The sequence below is a fragment of the Microcaecilia unicolor genome, chromosome 3 (genome assembly GCF_901765095.1).
Source record: "Microcaecilia unicolor chromosome 3, aMicUni1.1, whole genome shotgun sequence".
Lineage (NCBI taxonomy): Eukaryota > Metazoa > Chordata > Amphibia > Gymnophiona > Siphonopidae > Microcaecilia > Microcaecilia unicolor.
Genome location: NC_044033.1, coordinates 180319030 through 180338456, shown reverse-complemented (window position 1 = coordinate 180338456; position 19427 = coordinate 180319030). Strand labels below are relative to the sequence as shown.

The window sequence follows — 19427 nt, the reverse complement described above, 5'->3', positions numbered from 1 at the left end:
CTTTAACCCCATAACCCAGTTGCCGGCACACAGGAGCAGGAGAGTGACAGACTGAGGAAGGAGCAGGGGCAGGGACGGCAGCCCGAGTAGAGGGGGCGGCAGCTGTGGCAGCCCTGCTGCAGGCCCAGCTCTGTTTCTCGGTGGCCCTGAATGATCATGCCTTAAATATATGTGCATGTTTGATCTGTTATGCTACAAGTGGAGGAGTAGCCTAATGGTTGTTGCGGTGGTTTGGGGAACTGGGTTCAATTCCCACTGCAGTTCATTGTAACCCTGGGCAAGTCATTCAGCCCTCCAGGGATCTATGTATAAAACATAGGTTGTGAGCCCTCTAGGGACAAAGAAAGTACCTGCATGTAAAAAATATAAACTGCTTTGGTTGTACCCACAGAAAGGTAGCATATTAAATCTATTAGTATTCTATAAAGAAAAGTGTGTGCCTACTTTTCTTTATAAAATAGGCACCAAGTAGATGCATTCTTGATGCTTAAAAATAACTGCCCCTTTATAGAATTACCCTCCACATATTTATTTATTTATTTATTGGGATTTATTAACCACCTTTATGAAGGCATTCACCCAAGGCAGTGTACAGCAGGTACAGTCTAGCATAAACTTGTTTGAACAAGTTCATCTTTCTTTCTGCATTTTCTAATTCCCTTTCTTTTGCCTTCTGTCCCAATTTTGCATCCAGCTAGAGATCTGCCCCAACCACAACTAATGCATGTGTCCCCCAGGGTTACTCCAGCTGCTCCAAATTGTACTGCCATTTTGTTTTGTTCTACACCCGAGGTTGTCCCCTTATATTCTTATTTCTCCCCTTGTAAGATCTATGCATTGGTTAATATTAAAAAACCATGAACTTTTTTTTTAGTGCTGGCCACGGCATTTAAATCTATTCTCTAAATTCAGTGCCACTGTCTGGGTAGAGAGCAGTGCTCAAAATACATGAACAGCGGTAATCGCCACTGGCTCTACAGTTTGCCAAGACTCATTAAATCTACTGACCACTATCCTATGCTGCTTATCTATGTTGACACAAATGATACTGTTATGTATCCTACCGAACATATCAAACATGACTTTATGGCTCTGGGACAGAGGGTGAAGCAGTTAGGTTCCCAGGCGGTGTTCTCATTGATCCTTCTTGTTGAGGGCAAAGGCCAAATGAGGGAAGCTTGCATCCCGGAGCTGAATGTGTGGCTGTGTGGATGGTGCCAACAAGAGCACTTCCGTTTCCAAGACCATGGGATCATTTTACAAGAGCTACTGAGCAGAGACGATGTCCATCAAAGAAGGGATGAAGTGTCTTCCGTAACAGACTGCTTAATGTAGTAAAGAGGACTTTAAACTATAGTCATTATCTAAAAGTAAAGCTATGTGGTTTAGGGGTTTTTTTTACTAAGCCATGGTAACATTTTTAGCTCACGGTAGAAATTAACTGGCAGTAAACGTCGAAACGCCCATAGAAATATAATGGACGTCTTGGCATTTATCGCCAGCTGATTTCTACCGCAAGCTAAAAATGTTAACACAGCTTAGTAAAAGGCCCCCTAAGTGAGGACAGCATTTTTGCAGGCCTAAATCCATCGACATAGCTCTACAGATAGTGGCTTCATATCATCAACTAGAGTAGGAGGCATGCCCATGCTGTGCCCTTTTTTCCACCCTGCAGCCTGTGAAAGTGATTGAAGCCTCTATGCAGACAGTGCTGCTGAATATTGGGATAGGACTCTTACCAGTACAGTGGCTGCAGCTCTATGGGAAAACTGAGTTGGAATATTTAGATTTAATTTTAAAAATATATCGAACCAACAAGAGATCTGAGATCACTGATATATACCCTAGTCCATGAAAAAGTATGCAGTGGAACAGTTGAAATGAAGCTAAAGTTGTTTTTGTTGTTCTGATAGATTGGGTGGTGGCATTTCACATTCATTTAATTTAGAAATAAGAGTGAAACAAGTTATAGATTATACCTTTCTACTGAACTAACTTAACAGACCTGCGACAAGCTTTGATGAGTTATCCTCTCTTCATTAGCTCAGTGAAGAATAAAAGCAGTTGCACTGGGGTTAACTAGTACACAGTATCTGCACTGTCTAGTAACATATAGTAAAGGACGGCAGATAAAGACCTGTATGGTCCATCCAGTCTGTCCAACAAGATAAACTTGTATGTGCTACTTTATATGTATACCTGACCTTGATTTGTCCTTGACATTTTCAGGGCACAAACCGTAGAAGTCTGCCCAGCACTAGCTTTGCTTCCCAATTACCCGGTGTTGCTACCCAATCTCTGCTAAGCTTCTGTGGATCCATTCCTTCTGAACATGATTCCTTTGTGTTTATCCCACGCATTTTTGAATTCCGTTACTGTTTTCACCTCCACCACCTCCCACAGGAAGGCATTCCAAGTATCCACCACTCTCTCCGTGAAAAAATACTTCCTGACATTTTTCTCGAGTCTAGTCGCAGGTGTATTAAGTTAGTCCAGTAGAACGGTTTCACCCGCAATGTATTGGTTGACTGTAACTTCTGCATATCCAAGTAGACTAACACAACAACCACATGCTGGAGTGGAGGAGTAACCTAATGGTTACTGCATTGCCCTGAGAGCCTGGAAACTGGATTTGATTGTCACTACAGCTCCTTGTGACCCTGGGTAAATCATTCAACCCTCTCTTGCCCCAGGGACAAAAACTTGGACTATGAGCCCACTAGGGACAGAAAAAGTACCTGCGTATAATATATGTAAACTGCTTTAGTTGTACCACAGAAAGGCAGTATATAAAATCCTTGGGCCCTTACCCTTTTATGTTAGTTTTATTAAATAATCGTTTGAAGGTTCATTCCTCTGTTTTCCTAGTAAAAAGCCCCCATAAAACCTGAACCTAGAGCTAGTTGTTGGAACTTTGGCCTATAAAGGTAACATTGGGCTTCTTGCTCAGTACCAAGAGTTTATGGAAGAGCCAGGAAACTCTTAATAAAGTCACCTATTGGAGCTCTTTTCTCCTGCAGGTCCCCATCTCTATTCCTCTGAGGATTCCCTCTTTGTACCTTTGGCTGTGCTCTCCTGGCCTCTGATTCCTGAGTCTCCTCGCAGTACGCCTGACATGTTTCCACCACCATTAGGAAGAGGATAGTTAGCAGGAGAAGGGAACTGCGCATCTTCCTTTGCGGGCTGAGAGAGAGAGAGGAACAAAGGGAAAGTTCAGCAGACATCCAATTAACTTACATTTTCTCTCTGCCAAGGAGAAGGGGAATGGAGTGGTGACTCCTAAACATGATCTGCCAAGAGGAGAACAGGCTTTCCATGGTCCTGCACTCGCAGCAGAGCCTGCAGCTTTCTCCTGAGATTGCAGAGTGAGGTGCTCTAATGGGCTCTCAGCTTTTTATTTTTTTGTGCTTTGTCCTCAGAATCTGAATTTACAATCAAGTCTTCTTCTATAAGTTAAAACTTCTCTCATTCTCCCTGTTTGTTAATACTTGTAAATATTCATCTCTTTTTAGCTTCCTGCAGTCACTCTTTTCTATTGCATAAAATAATAGAAAAAACATTCTCTTCTTTCTTTGCATCTTTCTTTTTTCAATCTTGCCTTCACTTCTTTGCATTTATATCCTTTTTGATACCCCTTTCTCTGTTTTTCCTCCCTCCTCTCCTGTTGTTGCATCTTTCTTTAAAGACCTTTAATTTTCCTTTGACCCTTTCCATGTTTTTTCTCTGTCCTCTCTGTATTTCTTCCTTTTCAGTGTTTTCTCCTTTCTCTTTCACCTCTGTATTTCTTCCTTTTTTTTATTTTCTTTTTTTATTTTTGAATTTCTTTCATTTCCTATCTTTTCTTCCTCTCAACCTCATTGTCTATTGCTCCTTGCTGTTTCCCTGTGGCATTAGTTCTTTCTGGCATCATAATCTTTCCAGCTTTCATATTTCTGTTACTCCTTTTTATTTTCTGTTTTTTACTTTTATTTTTCCTGATATGCCTGAAATCAATACCATTAAAATCCATACAGGGAAAGTTGAAAATGAGTTAAAAGAGGTTGCTTAGGTTCAGTTCATAACTCATTTTGCTATTCATGCTCCTCGAATCGCTCATGTGCAAGGCAATAACTATTTGCCTGAATTAATAAAGAGGAGTATGAAACAGAATGTTAATCAATGTAGCATAAGAAAAATAAAATAAAGCCATGAATGCATGCAGGGCAGCTCCCGGTGGAACAACTCACTTTTTAACCTTGTAACAGATGTGTATGTATGTAAAGGAGTTTTGGAAAACTAAAGTATAGATCCATATTCATTTTATATTTTACATTTTAAAAGTATTCTATTGTCCTTGGTTTTTGCCTCTTTCGGGTGCTAGCTGCTAATCTGAATGCAGTTAGAACATAATGGAAAAATCCTTTTTGTTTCCTCTGTTTTCCTGTCTTTTCTTGTGTACTTTTTCTAGCTCTCTGTTATACTCTTATTGTTTCTTCTTTAATGTTTCCTTTTTTGCTGTTCTTTTCCCTTTCAGTCTTTCTTCTGCAAATTCTCTCTCTACATTTTGTTTCTTTGCTGTTTTCTCTTTTCTTTTGTTTGTTTCTTTCTCTCTCTGGATTTCATATTTTCACTTCTCTTTTCCTCTCACTCTGGTCTACAAACTGATCTTCCAAAATTTTGAAACTGAAGAGCAGATTTCTGAAATATTACCAAAGTGTACATATATAAAAAATATTTTTTAACATTTTGAAATACTACCTCATTTCACTTTCATCTGTAAAGGCACATCATTTCTGTTGATCAATGTAAATTTACTTTTTTAAATACAAAAATGGAAAACCAAGGATGTCCCCAAACTCATTCCCTCCCCCACAACAAGGCACAGTTTAAAGAAACAAACAGAAAGAGAGAGAGAGAGAGAGAGAGAGAGAGAGAGAGAGAGATTGACCTTTGAAATAAAAACCTTAAGGAGGCCACCTGTGGTCAGTCAGCCTGTCTTTGTGGAGCTGTGGCTTCAGATGCGGTAGCTGCTGCTCTGCCCGACTGGAATGTGTGGAGATCTCTTTGCCTCCTTAAATACTGAAGAAGAGGTCCTTGCAAAGACTTACGCCTGCCACTCACTCACTCACAGTCTCTGTCCCAGCCTCTTGCTTCCAGCTCCTGCAAAGAATGAGCACTGGAGCTTAATTACAATAAGCAGCCTCTCAATTTCACTCTTAAACTCTGCCTAATTCCCCCCTTCTGACACTCTTACAGGTTAATGAGGACTAATAGACTCCTCAAGGATAACGTCAACAATGAATTCTGAGGAGGGGGTGGAGGAGAGGGAATTTATATGAATAGATAAAGAGAACTGAACCCAGGATATGCACATTCACACACAAACACATACAATCTCTTTCTTCATTTCAAAAAATGCACAAATAAATTTTTATCTATCAATCATTTGCATTATTATGTCTTGAAATATCCCATGAGCTCTTTAAAAATCACCTGTGTGCATCACTGCAGTTCCCTGTTGGACACCACAGTGCAAGGAATGGCAAAAGTCATAGTTGTACTGCTCCCCAGGATGTCCATAGGTGGTGGGTAGTGGGAAGAGCTTCAGTAAAAGGTTATCTTAAATAAGCAGTTGTATTTCTGACATGTAACAGCAACACCACCAGAATGTTTTTTCCTCCTGAAAATCCACACATATCATTTGATGATGCTGTGACAAGTCTGGTGTAGGTGACCCCTGTAACAGACAGTATATCCCCCAACCTCATCAGTGAAGCAGCCAGAAGCAGAGATCTGCTTCTCAATGGCTACAAAAGTGGATGGAGGCTACAGTGGAATAAGATCTCACGGCTATTTGGATCAAAATCCTGTATTGTCGAGAAGTTGTGTGGAAGATGGTGTGCAACAGCTTGTCCACAAATAAAAGAAGCCACACACCGGGGATCTCAGGAAACCATTTTCCAACACATTCATTAAGCCTTTTCGTGATGATGGGAGCAAAACTGTGAGGTCTGTACGACCCTACTCGTGAAATGATCTGAAGGCAGCTCTTACAAGAAAGTCATGTAAGAGGCAAGAGTATAATTTGGCAGCTGTAATTGTGACTGTAGGATCCCTTTCAGTGTCCTCTCTGTTTACTCTATATAGGAAGGGAAGTAGTAAAGATGCCCTACCTATAGTCTAGCTCATGTGTTCTTCCCTGGATGAGAATCACATTAAAAGGTTCATTTTCAAAACACATAGACTTACACAAAGTCACATAGGTTACTATATTCAACATCAGCAAAGGTACCCAATCATTTTTAGTACTTGGAAAGCCAAGGTCTTAATGGACAACTTTAACAGTAAACACTCAAAGCTCTGTAACTTAATTGTGACCTGAGAATTCAGATGTTGCAACAATGAGATCATTACCATGATTAAGAGTCAGTAAGCAGAAGAAGGACAGTTCAAGGAGCAAAGAAGTGGCTATATTCTCTTCTTGATGAGCAAATAGGAAAAAAATGCCAGCTCCATGGAGCTGGCTTGCTATTACGAACAAACTCATAAAATAGCTGAATCACCAATAAGCCAGGGCAAAGTAGCACAGCAGGACCTGCAAATATAACAAATAGATGGTGGGAGGGCAAGGTAAAAGGGACCCAATATCTCATTGAAATTAGGGAAGTGATTTTGGATTTAGCTCGTTCCTTTTCAGTAGTAGCTCATGGCAAGTTACATTTAGGTACAGTAAGTATTTTCCTGACCCCAGAGGGCTCACCCTTAAGGTTATACCTGAGACAATGAAGGGTTAAGTGACTTGCCCAAGATCACAAGGAACTGCGGTAGGATTTGAACCCTGGTTTCCCTGGTTCTCAGCCCACAGCTCTAAACACAGTCTACTCCTTTCAAATGAATAATGGCCACTGTTTTGTAGTCCAGCAACTATCTCAGTAAAATTGGGTCCAGTAATTAATTCAATTAAAGCAAAATCTTCATTTCAAACTGTTTTGTAGTGCCATCAAAAACATTTATGGTCCAAGCACTTGGGGATCACCATTCTTGAGATGTAAGAAAGGAAGAGATCTAACAAAAGATAAAAAGATGGCTGTCAATACTCAGAAGGAGCATTTGAAACACCTTTTCACTTGATTCTCTTGTTATCAAGATGAGTTTTCTCAACTTCATCCTGTTAACACCCAGTCAGAGGCAACCTCATAATCCTCCCAACCTTTAGGTCAGGAAAGATATCAGACAGGTGAACAGCAGTAAGACATCTGGAGCTAATGGAATTTTCACTAAAACTTCAAATAAGAAGGTAAGTAGTTTGCATATAGGGGTAAATTCAGGAAAAGTCAGCTAAAGTTAGGCTCCAAATATGTGGTCATTAACCCCCTAATTCTATAAAAGTTGCCAAAACGTTTGCCTGCAATTTAATTGAATAATGAGCTATTTAGTGCCAATAATTGGCTTTTTAACAAGCAATCATTAGCACTATTTATTTATTTAGATTTTGCTCACACCTTTTTCAGTAATAGCTCAAGGTGAGTTACATTCAGGTGCACTGGATATTTCTCTGTCCCAGGAGGGCTCACAATCTAAGTTTGTACCTGAGGCAATGGAGGGTTAAGTGACTTGCCCAAGATCACAAGGAGTAGCAGTGGGATTTGAACTTGCAAGACCAGTGCTCTAACCACTAGGCCACTCCTCCACTCCACTAGTTAGATTTAATTGGAACTTGTGCACATAAATGTAGGTGCAGCATCCCCTGGGGTGAATTCTATATATGGTGCTGAAAAACATCAGCAGGCCCACGAACGCGTGCGACATCCAGCGTAATGGGGTACTGATACCTGACTGTGAATCTCTGTCTTTGGTTGTGTATGTTTTATGTGCCTAGTTTCTTTCCTATGATCGTTTATCACTTATTTCATTTGATATACCGTTTTACTTGTGGTCAGATCAAAACGATTTATAGTATGTAAATAAACAAATAATGTAAACAATGTATAATATATAAAAAACACAATTATAAAAATAATAATAAAACATAGAACTCCATTGTTTGATGGTAAAGCGCACACACCCAAGACCAGACTGTCACACAGGCATACCATACACTTGTATCAAATGCTAACATATTAAAATCCAGATATCATCTGTATATATTAAGTTGCAATTAACAATTGCAGTTATATCTTCTCATTGCAGAAACTGAAAGTGTATAGGGTTCCAGACCATCAAAATCTGGTCAAGTAATCCAGCATCTCTGAAACTAAATTGGAAATAGTTAGAATTCAAAAGCCAAGTTAAAGAAATGTTTTCAATAGTACTCGGAATGATTTGTAGGTCTCTGATAATCACAGATACTTAGGGAGCGAATTCCAAAGAGCTGGAGCCAAAAAGAAAAGGCAGCAGATTGTGTGGATTCCCACCGGGCTCTGGCGAAAGGTGGGAGGACTAACCTGTTATCCATTGGAGAGTGGAGTGTTTGAAATATTTTTTTATTTTATTTTATTTGTTACATTTGTATCCCACATTTTCCCACCTATTTGCAGGCTCAATGTGGCTTACATAGAGGGGCATAATCGAACAATAACGCCTATCTCCATGGGCGTTTATCTCCGAGAACGGGTCCGTGAAGGGGCGGAGCCAACCGTATTTTCGAAAAAAATAGACGCCCATATGTTATTCGCTACTTTGTGAGCTGGGCGTTTTTGTTATTCAGTGATAATGGAAAATGAAAGCGCCCAGCTCAAAAACGAATACATCCAAGGCATTTGTTCGTGGGAGGGGCCATGATTCGTAGTGCACTAGTCCCCCTCACATGCCAGAACACCAACCGGGCACCCTAGGGGGCACTTTTACAAAACAAAAAAAAAAGGTAAAAGAGCTCCCAGGTGCATAGCACCCTTCCCTTGTGTGTTGAGCCTCCCAAATCCCCCTCAAAACCCACTGCCCATAAGTCTACACCATTACTATAGCCCTAAGGGGTGAAGGGGGGGCACCTACATGTGGGTACAGTGGGTTTGGGGGGGTTGGACGACTAACGCATTAAGCAGCACAATTGTAACAGGTAGGGGGGGGATGGGCCTGGGTCCACCTGCCTGAAGTCCACTGCACCCCCTAATAAGTGCTCCAGTAACCTGCATACTGCTGCCAGGGAGGTGGGTATGACATTTGAGGGTGAAAAGAAAAAGTTGTGAAACGTCATATTTTGTGCTGGGAGGGGGTTTGTGACCACTGGGGAAGTCAGGGGAGGTCATCCCCGATTCCCTCCAGTGGTCATCTGGTCATTTAGGGCACTTTTTGGGGCCTTATTCGTGGAAAAACAGGGTCCAGGAAAAGTGCCCTAAATTCTCGCTAAAATCGCATATTTTTCTTCCATTATCGGCGAAAGGGCGCCCATCTCTGTTCGCCCGATAACCACGCCCCAGTTCCGCCTTCGACACGCCTTCGACACGCCCCCGTCAACTTTGTCCACATCCGCGACGGAGTGCAGTTGAAAGCGTCCCAAATTCGGCTTTTGATTATACCGCGTTATTCGTTTTTGTGAGATAAACGCCCATCTCCCGATTTAGGTCGGAACTTGGGCGTTTTTCTCATTCGATTATAAGCTGGATAGTACCGTAAAGGCATTCGCCTAGTCCGGTAGAGAAACAAATACAAGGTGATATTGTGGTCGAATAAAGGTACTTGTGTATCAGGTATCCAACTATCGCCCCATCTCCCTCCTCCCTTTCCTGTCCAAGATACTTGAACGTGCTGTTCACTGCCGTTGCCTTGACTTTCTTTCATCTCAAGCTATTCTTGATCCACTTCAATCTGGCTTCTTCATTCAACTGAAACAGCGCTTGCTAAAGTCTCCAATGACCTTATCCTCATCCTTCTCAATCTATCTGCTGCTTTTGACACTGTTGATCACAGCCTGCTCCTTGATACGCTGTCCTCACTTGGATTTCAGGCCTCTGTTCTTTCCTGGTTTTCTTCTTATCTCTCCCAGCGTACCTTTAGTGTATACTCTAGTGGATCCTCCTCTACTTCTATCCCACTGTCAGTTGGTGCACCTCAGGGATCTGTCCTGGGACCTCTTCTTTTCTCTATCTATACTTCTTCCCTTGGTACTCTGATCTCATCCCATGGTTTTCAGTATCATCTTTACACTGATGACTCCCAGATCTACCTCTCCACACCAGAAATCTCAGCCAAAATCCAGGCCAAAGTATCAGCCTGCCTGTCTCACATTGCTGTCTGGATGTCTCAGCGCCATCTGAAACTAAACATGACCAAGACTGAGCTTCTCATCTTTCCCCCTAAACCAACCTCTCCTCCTCCCCCATTCTCTATTTCTGTGGAGAACACTCTCATCCTTCCTGTCTCATCAGCTCGTAACCTTGGGGTCATCTTCGACTCTTCCCTCTCCTTCTCTGCACATATTCAGCAGACTGCTAAAACCTGTCGTTTCTTTCTCTATAATATCAGCAAAATTTGCCCTTTCCTTTCTGAGCACACTACCAGAACCCTCATCCATGCTCTTATCACCTCTCGCTTAGACTATTGCAACTTGCTTCTCACAGGTCTCCCACTTAGCCATCTCTCTCCTCTTCAATCTGTTCAAAATTCTGCTGCACGACTAATATTCCGCCAGTGTCGTTATGCTCATATTAGCCCTCTCCTCAAGTCACTTCACTGGCTTCCGATCCGTTTCCACATACAGTTCAAACTCCTCTTATTGACCTATAAGTGCTTTCACTCTGCAGCTCCTCAGTACCTCTCCACTCTCATCTCTCCCTACATTCCTCCCAGGGAACTCCATTCACTGGGTAAATCTCTCTTATCTGCACCCTTCTCCTCCACTGCTAACTCCAGACTCCGTTCCTTTTATCTTGCTGCACCATATGCCTGGAATAGACTTCCTGAGCCGGTACATCAAGCTCCATCTCTGGCAGTCTTCAAATCTAAGCTAAAAGCCCACCTTTTTGATGCAACTTTTAACTCCTAACCCTTATTCACTTGTTCAGAACCCTTATTTTATCATCCTCACTTTAATATTCCCTTATCTCTTGTTTGTCCTGTTTGTCCTAATTAGATTGTTAGCTCTGTTGAGCAGGGACTGTCTCTTCATGTTCAAGTGTACAGCACTGCGTACGTCTAGTAGCACTTTAGAAATGATAAGTAGTAGTAGTAGGTACAATGGGGGTTGAGGAGAGGAAAGGAAAGGTTGTATGGTGTCCATTATGAGCTTTGGTTTTGCTGTGTTGCAGAGTGTAGGTATCTATGTTGGGTCGGTGGGGTATGCCTTTTTGAAGAGGTAGGTTTTCAGTCATTTCCTGAAGTTTAGGTGGTCATAGGTTGTTTTCACAGCTTTTGGCAGTACGTTCCATAATTGTGTGCTTATATAGGAGAAGCTGGATGCGTAGGTTGCTTTGTAAATGAGTCCTTTGCAGTTTGGGTAGTGGAGGTTTAGGTACGTTCAAGATGAACTAGATATGTTTCTGATTGGTAGGTCAATGAGGTTTGTCATGTATCCTGGGACTTAGCTGTAGATAATTTTGTGGACCAGGGTGCAGATTTTGAAGGTGATACGTTCTTTGATTGGAAGCCAGTGCAGTTTTGCCCAGAGGGGTTTGGCACTTTCGAATTGTAATTTACCAAATATCAACCTGGCTGCTGTGTTTTGAGTGGTCTGGAGTTTCTTTGTCATTTGTTCTTTGCATCCCGCATATATTCCATTGCAATAGTCTGTATGGCTTAGTACCATTGATTGTACAAGGTCGAAATATTTCCCTCGGGAAGAAAGGTTTTACGCGTTTAAGTTTCCACATTGAGTGGAACATTTTCTTTGTTGTGGAGTTCACTTGGCTCTCGAATGTGAGGTTGCGGTCGATTATAACGCTGAGTATTTTCAGACTGTCTGAGATAGGGAGGGTGTGGTCTGGGGTGATTAAGGTTGTGGGTTTGTACTTGTTGTGTTGAGATGAGAGGATGAGGCAGTGTGTTTTTTCAGTGTTCAGTTTCAGTTGAAAAGAATTTGCCCATGAGTCCATGGTGTTCAAACCGAGTTTGATTTCATTGTTGGTTTCTGTTAGATCATGTCTGAAGGGAAAGTATATTGTGACATCGTCTGCGTAGATGAACAGGTTGAGGCCTTGCTTTGATAAGGACTTGGCCAGTGGGATCATCATTATGTTGAAAAGTGTTGGTGATAGTGGTGATCCTTGAGGTACTTCACAGTCTGCTTTCCAAGGGGGAGATATGTTTAAGTTTGATTTCACTTGGTATGTTCTGGTGGTTAGAAAACCCTTGATCCAGCTAAGTATATTTCCACCAATCCCGAAGTAGTCTAAGAGTCTTAGTAGTATGTTGTGGTTTACCATGTCGAAAGCGCTCGACATATCAAATTGGAGGAGAAGTATGTTCTTGCCTGTAGCTATTTCCTGCTTGAATTTGACCAGGAGAGTGATTAGCACAGTTTTGGTACTATGGAGGGGGCGGAATCCCAATTGTGATTCATGTGGTATTGAGAACTTGTCCATGTAGTTAGTAATCTGTTTGGTCACCATGCTTTCCAACAGTTTGACTGCTAGTGGTATAGATGCAACTGGGCAATAGTTGGCGAGTTTGGTTGTTTTTTTTTTTTGTATCTTTTAGGATTGGGGTGAGTAGGATGTTGCCATATTCCTCAGGGAAAAGACCTTGTTGGAGCATGTAGTTTAGGTGGGATGTGAGGCCTGTTATGAAGTGGTCAGGGGTGAATTTTAGTAGGTAGCTAGGGCAGGTATCCAGTTTGCAGTTGGTTCTGGAAAACCTTTTGATCACCTGGGAGACTGTTTCGGCAGTGAGGAGCGTGAAGTTTGATCAAGTTTGGTCTTCACTCAACGTGTAATTAAACACTGGAATTCATTGCCAGAGGATGTAATAAAAGCAGTTAGCTTAGCAGGGTTTAAAATGGACTTGGGGATAATCCACTGCTTATTTCTAGGATAAGCAGCATAAAATGTATTGTACGGTTTTGGGATCTTGCCAGGTACTTGTAACCTGGTTTGGCCACTGTTGGAAAAAGGATGCTGAGCTTGATGGACCTTCAGTCTGTCCCAGTATAGCAATACTTATGTACTTATGAAGTGGTGTAAATGGAACAATATGATTTGCAAGATAAGAGGGAGTGGCAGTATGCATGATTTTGTAGTTCCTTTCTTCTTTTTTTTTGTTTTAGTGGTTTTTTAATCACTTTGCCCTGTGCGTCAGATAAAGCGGTATATCAACTGTTGAATGAATGAATGAATAAAATAAATAATTAGTACCAATAATTGCTTAGCACTCAGAAGAGCAGAGTCCTTCATCACCATGCCACAATGGGCCACTACCAGTTCCACCAATTTAGATTCACAGTTAACACTCTGGAGCAGCGGCGTAGCTACGGGTGGGCCTGGGTGGACCTGGGCCCACCCAAACTCAGCTAAGGCCCACCCAGTTTCTGTGACCGCCAATCACAGCTGCAATCAGTCACATCACATACAGATGTGCAAGGCAGCCTCCGGGAGTCGGTCCAGCAAACAAGCAGCACAGTAGCAGCTCCCCCGCAGCGCCTATCTTTACTGGGAATCCGTCGGCGTTGGGAGTCAGGCATTGGGGTGGGCCGGTGGGGACCTACTTCGGCGTATGACATGGCTGCAGCGCTGCGTACCTCAGGATCCGCCATCCCCAGCTCGCGGTGAATGCTGCAGTGCTGTTCATGCGATGATGGTGATGCCTACCCAGTGACCCACGGCCCGCGTCAATAGGTCTCCCTCCATGCCGTCATAGCTAAGCACAGCATTGAGCTCCAGGACTCAATGCGGGCTGGTGAAAACCTGCTGCAAAGGGCACAATTGGAGAGTTGAGCTGTTGAGCAGTGCTGGAGAAATCGGGCGCCCTGTAATCAGCTTGGTGATCTTGGGCCTCCTCTCCAGGCTGCACTTTGCACCAGGTAATCTTGGGCCTCATCGGGGGGGGGGGGGGGGGGGGGGGCAGTAGACCTCTGTAGGGAAGCTCAAACACAGGTAAAAGTTGTTTTGTGTAATGCTGATGGGCTTCTGAGTGGGGGTGGGCTCTGTCTGCATTGCCCAGGTTAAAAAATAAAGTTTTATATTTCATTCATGGTATGTTTTTATTTATTTATTTATTGCATTTGCATCCCACATTTTCCCACCTATTTGCAGGGTCAATGTGGCTTACATAATTTTGTTAACATTGTCATTAAAGGATAACAGATACATTTAGTTTTGTGCAGATATTAAGTAAGGGAAGAAAGAAGAAGGAAGGGAGTGATTAGGGTAATTATAGAAGGTGAGCTTTCTTAACTGATTGGGTTGGTGAGGTGGATTAGTGTGGCTATAGGTTCTCATTGTAGGCCTTGTTGAAGAGGTAGTTGTTTGTCGATTGTTCTCAGTTCTGTGGGCAATGCATTCCATAATTGCGTGCTTTTGTAAGAGAAGGTAGTGGCATGCATCAGCTTGTATTTTAGTCCTTTACAACTGGGGAAGTGTAGGTTGAGAAATTTGTGGGATGATCTTGTGGCTTTTCTTGGAGGTAGGTCCACAAGGTTTAGCATGTAGATTGGGGCGCCTGCGTGAATGATTTTGTGTACAATCGTGCAGATCTTGAACGTAATGCGTTCCCTCAGTGGGAGCCAGTGGAGCTTCTCTCTTAAGGGTTTTGCACTTTCATATTTAGTTTTTCCAAATATGAGTCTGGCGGCAGTATTCTGGGCAGTTTGGAGTTTTTTGATAGTCTGTTCTTTGCAGCCCGCGTATAGTGCGTTGCAGTAATCCAGATGACTTATTACCATTGACTGTACCAGGGTACGGAAGATGTATCTCGGGAAAAAAGGTTTTACTCTTTTAAGTTTCCACATGGAGTAGAACATCTTTTTCGTTGTGTTTTTCACGTGGGCATCAAGAGTGAGGTTTCGATCAATGGTGGAGATGGGCTCTGCAGTACCTAGGATGTTTAAAAAAAAAAGTGTTTAATGCTAGTGTGCTTCTGGGTGGGAGAGGGAAGGGCAGGGCTGATGCCAGACTATGGGGTAGGGGGTAGAGGATAGGTCAGGGCTGATGCCGGGGTAGGGGATAGGGTAGGGCTGGCACTAGTTACAGGGAGGGTTGGGGGTAGGAAAGGTTAGGGCTGATGCTGGGTTATATGGATGGGGGAGTGAGGAAGGGAAGGGTAGTGCTAATGCTGAGCTATAGGGAGGGATGGGGGAGTAGGGAAGGATAAGGCTGATTTTGGGCTACAGGAATAGACTGGGGGGATAAGAAGGATAGGATAGGGCTGATGCCGGGGGGAATGGGGAGAATTTCTAATTTTGGGTCCTTTATTCTGTAATTGATCAGGGTTGATCTGTGTTCTCCATGTGACAGGTGAGAGATTCTGCTGGCATGTGGTTAGTGTCAGGATCTATATCTCAGTCTGACTTGTCTGGCGCTGTTGTGTATATTCACTGCTTCCTTTTTAAAGATACTGTCATTGGTATTTGTGAGTTCAGAATCGTTGTTGTTTAGGTTTGCAGCATAGGCTCTGAGAAGCTTCTTCGCAGGATTTAGTGTTACTTCACTAAGTATAAGGCAGTGAAGGAATTTTGTGTTGCTATTATTGAGGTGCTCCCAGAATTTGAATATATTTTTCCTATAGAAAGCTGTAAGAGGAAATGTTTTGTATGCTACAGATTCCACAATAGGTGGGGAAAATATCTTGATGTGGACAGTGTAATTTTGCTTATTTCATCAGTGAGAAATCTGGGCTTTGCTTCATGCAGTTGTTGATGTGTTGGTGTAGACAAAGGTTAACATTTGTGAAAAATGTAAATTTATTAACGTGTGTAAATGAATTGATATTGAAATGAAAGTAAATTCTGTCAAGAGCAGTTTATATTTCCCTTGCTTCCCTTTAAAACAAAAAAAAAAATGAAAATAAATTATATTTGGGCTTTTTTTTAGTTCTGCCACAGACTGCAAATTTCAGTGTGCCATCAACAAGAATATTTGCTATAAAGCAAAGTTTGAAGGATATGTGCCATTGCTTTAATTAATTTGCTGGGTATTTTCATTATAGTAGACTGGTCAAGTTTAAATTATGGGATAATCTACTATAATAAAACTCACCCTCAACGTTCTGAAGACAACGTTCTGAAGTCACTCAGTCAGTCACTGAAGGGTTCATGGATTCATGGTGGTGAAGCCTCAACACTGACCATGTCTCTCTGCCCCGCCCTCGCATGACGGACCAATCAGAAAAAACACTCTCAACATTCTGAAACACAAAGGACCATCACAACACCGTTTCCAGACAACACTAGGCAACATAAGAAGGACCAATCAGAGGAAACTACGTGACAATAAGGGAGGAGCATTCCCCAGCAGAATGGCTCATTATCTGTGCTGCACGGAGAGCATAGAACCACCGCTGGAATGAGAGAAGAATATTCCTGCTGTGGGTATGTGCAAAAATTTACATTTACATTTCACATTTACATTTCACCAACAGAAAGACCCCCCTCCACAAACCTCCTTGACAGACAAAACCACACACACACAATACAACAGAAACACACCCTCAAAGCCACACACCAATCCAACCCACTTTGCCAGCACAGCACAGCACATCCCCCAACCCCCAAGCAAAAAACAAAACAAAACAAAAAAAGACACACATCAACAACCTGCACACACACCGCACCATCACACACTCACACACACACACACACACAAAATAACTCTGTGACACATACACACACACACAAAAAAAAACACATGCTAGCGCCCGTTTCATTGGTTTCGGAAACGGGCCTTTTTTACTAGTGTAACTATATTTTAAAATGTCCGTGTTTCCATTAAGTATGTATGTGGTTTATGTTGATGCAGGACAGTTGGGCAGATTATTTATTTAGAAATCTGTCATCAAGCGTACTCTAAGGCATTATTTAGTACTATCCCAAGAAACAAACCTATATACAGACCCCCTGATATTCAGTGTTAAACCCAGATATTCACTTCCAGCCATTTCCGGCGTCTGGCATAGAATATCCAGTTTCATGTTTGACTTTGGCAACTTAACTGGTTAAGTCAATATTCAGTGCTGACCCATTAAGTGCTTAGTGATTAAAGAGAGGCCTGCTATTTATGCGGCCTAATTTAACTTGGTTTGGCACTGAATACTCATGCCTAGCCAGCTATGTTGCATGATATAGCCAGATAGTGGCTAGCTGCTAAATGTATATCAGGAGTCTAATCTAATCTAAATGAGTTGATGCTTGTAGATTGGTAGTGAAGAGGTGCTGTCCACTAAAGCCAAGGTAGCCTAGAAGACCGTATGTTCCAGCAATAGCCTAATTTGTTTAAGTAGCTACCTAGATTATTACAAAGCTTGATGGAGAGGAAAGGGCTGCAAACTTTATTTATTTATTTATTTATTTATTTATTTATTGGCATTTATTAACCGCCTTTATGAAGAGATTCACCCAAGGCAGTACAGTAGGTACAGATTAACATCAAACTTACAATTTTGTTAACAGCATAACAATAGTAAAATGAACAAGTACAGACACAGAGAAGGATGAAAACTTGAAAGCAGCAAATTGAAACCTAATAATAGGACTACCATGAAACAGGATGAAAAATATACACATTTAACAGCACTGACATTCAAATAACAGAAATATGATATAAGAATAGTAGTGATGGAATATCCAATAAGCACACAAGTAGAACATTCAACTAACATTGCTATGATACTAATGCTTTTTTACGATACAGCTTACCATATAGCTGAGGGGCCAAATGCAGATATATAGATGGGGACAAGATAGGTGGTACAGAGTCAGGTGGGATAAATAAATGGGTGGCTAAACTAAAAGCAAGTTCTTTGTACAGTTAATCAAGATATAAGGAACTGGTCTAAGTTACAGTGGGTGTAGCAAACTAGTCCAGGTTCAGAATAGGTGTATAGTCACTCACCCTATGTATTGTTCCAAAATTGTAGAGAACCAAAGAGGAAGACAACAAAAATAGACATACATAAGGAATAATGTCCTACATGTAGTCAAAATTCAACAGTTGGCTGCTGTAATACATCCTTAGCAGAATAATGTGCCAGACTAGATAAGTCAGTTGGTGTTTTACTGCCTTCAGGTACTGTGTTGCAATGGATGAATCAATAACCCACAGACAGCGGGACACCAATTCTGGCAACATGTGCCCAAGTTGCAAGAGTCTACTGATCCTGAATTGGCCTCATCTGCCATCCTCAGATTCACAGACATGACAGTGAAGAAAGTCAATCCTCCTAGACTGGAAGGAATTGTCAAAGAAGAACATGAGGTGAAGGCAAGAACCTATAACAAATTACATAACTTTACATAAGGAAAGCTCTTTGATGATCCCAAAAGCTTGCATCTTTAAAAATGTTTCAGCTAGCCTTATAAAAGGTAAGCAACTCCGACCAAATATTTTTGCTGTTCAAACACCTATATGTCTGTAGAATTTGGGCAGGAAAGGGCATCTTAAGGGGTGACAGCTCATTTTCTGGATCTTCATTCCTTAAGATGAGAAGCAGGTGGTTCATGACTGAATTTGTGACCCTTTTACTAAAGTTTGTTAAGCAGTTACCCCCCAGATTCTATAAATGGTGACTAGAGTTGCGTGTGCATATCAGCACGCCTAGCCGATTTGCGCATGCAACTTAATTGCTTTACAAGCCAATCAGCACCAATAATTGGCTTTTAACAGCCAATTATAGGTGTTAATTGACCTTAATTAGGATTTATGTATGGGTTGTATTCTATAATGATTCATTCTATATATGGCACCTAAAATAAATGCATGCTAGGCAATTACGCCTAAGCATATTCTAAATACAGTGCATAGATTTATATGTGGTATTTAGAATACGCTTAGGCGTAGTTAATGCGACTGAATCTACGCATGTCCATTTACACCAACAAAAAGCTGGTGTAAATCCCTGCATGTAGATTTACACGCACTGATCCATATTTTATAAAAACGCGGGTAGGTTTTGGAATGCCCACAAACCATTTCCATGCCCCTAACCATTCCCCTTTTTGCCTGCGTGCATTAGAATTTAGGCACAGTACATTACAGAATACGCATGGCAATGTACGCACGTAAATTCTAATTTTTGCCAATTGGTGCTTGTTATTGCTTGTTAAGAGCTGTTAACAACGCTTAACAGCTTGTTAAAACAATTAATCTACATGCGTAGTTATAAAATACACCTAGATTTATGTTAGGCACGTTTTATGTCCTATGCGCTATTCTATAAAGGACGCCTGCCCTTTATAGAATAGCACCAAGTGTGTCAACTTTTTGTGCCGATTTTTAGGCACCACTTATAGAATTTATTTTATTGATCTTTATTACAACCACGCAATATGATAAATCGCACCAAAAGATAATACAAAGTTGTAATTTTCG

General features: G+C 41.7%; 1 protein-coding gene across 1 annotated transcript in view; it reads right to left on the bottom strand.

The window, feature by feature from the left end:
- TAC3 (tachykinin precursor 3) overlaps positions 1 to 4956 on the bottom strand; it is a 50058-nt gene extending 45102 nt beyond the window's left edge. Inside the window, exons 1-2 of the mRNA XM_030195226.1 lie at positions 4928 to 4956; positions 3060 to 3183 (exon numbers count right to left, since the gene is read on the bottom strand). Of these exons, the coding sequence (XP_030051086.1) occupies positions 3060 to 3170 (111 nt within the window). The 5' untranslated portion in view covers positions 3171 to 3183; positions 4928 to 4956. The remainder of the gene's footprint in view (positions 1 to 3059; positions 3184 to 4927) is intronic.
- Positions 4957 to 19427: the final 14471 nt, after the last annotated feature.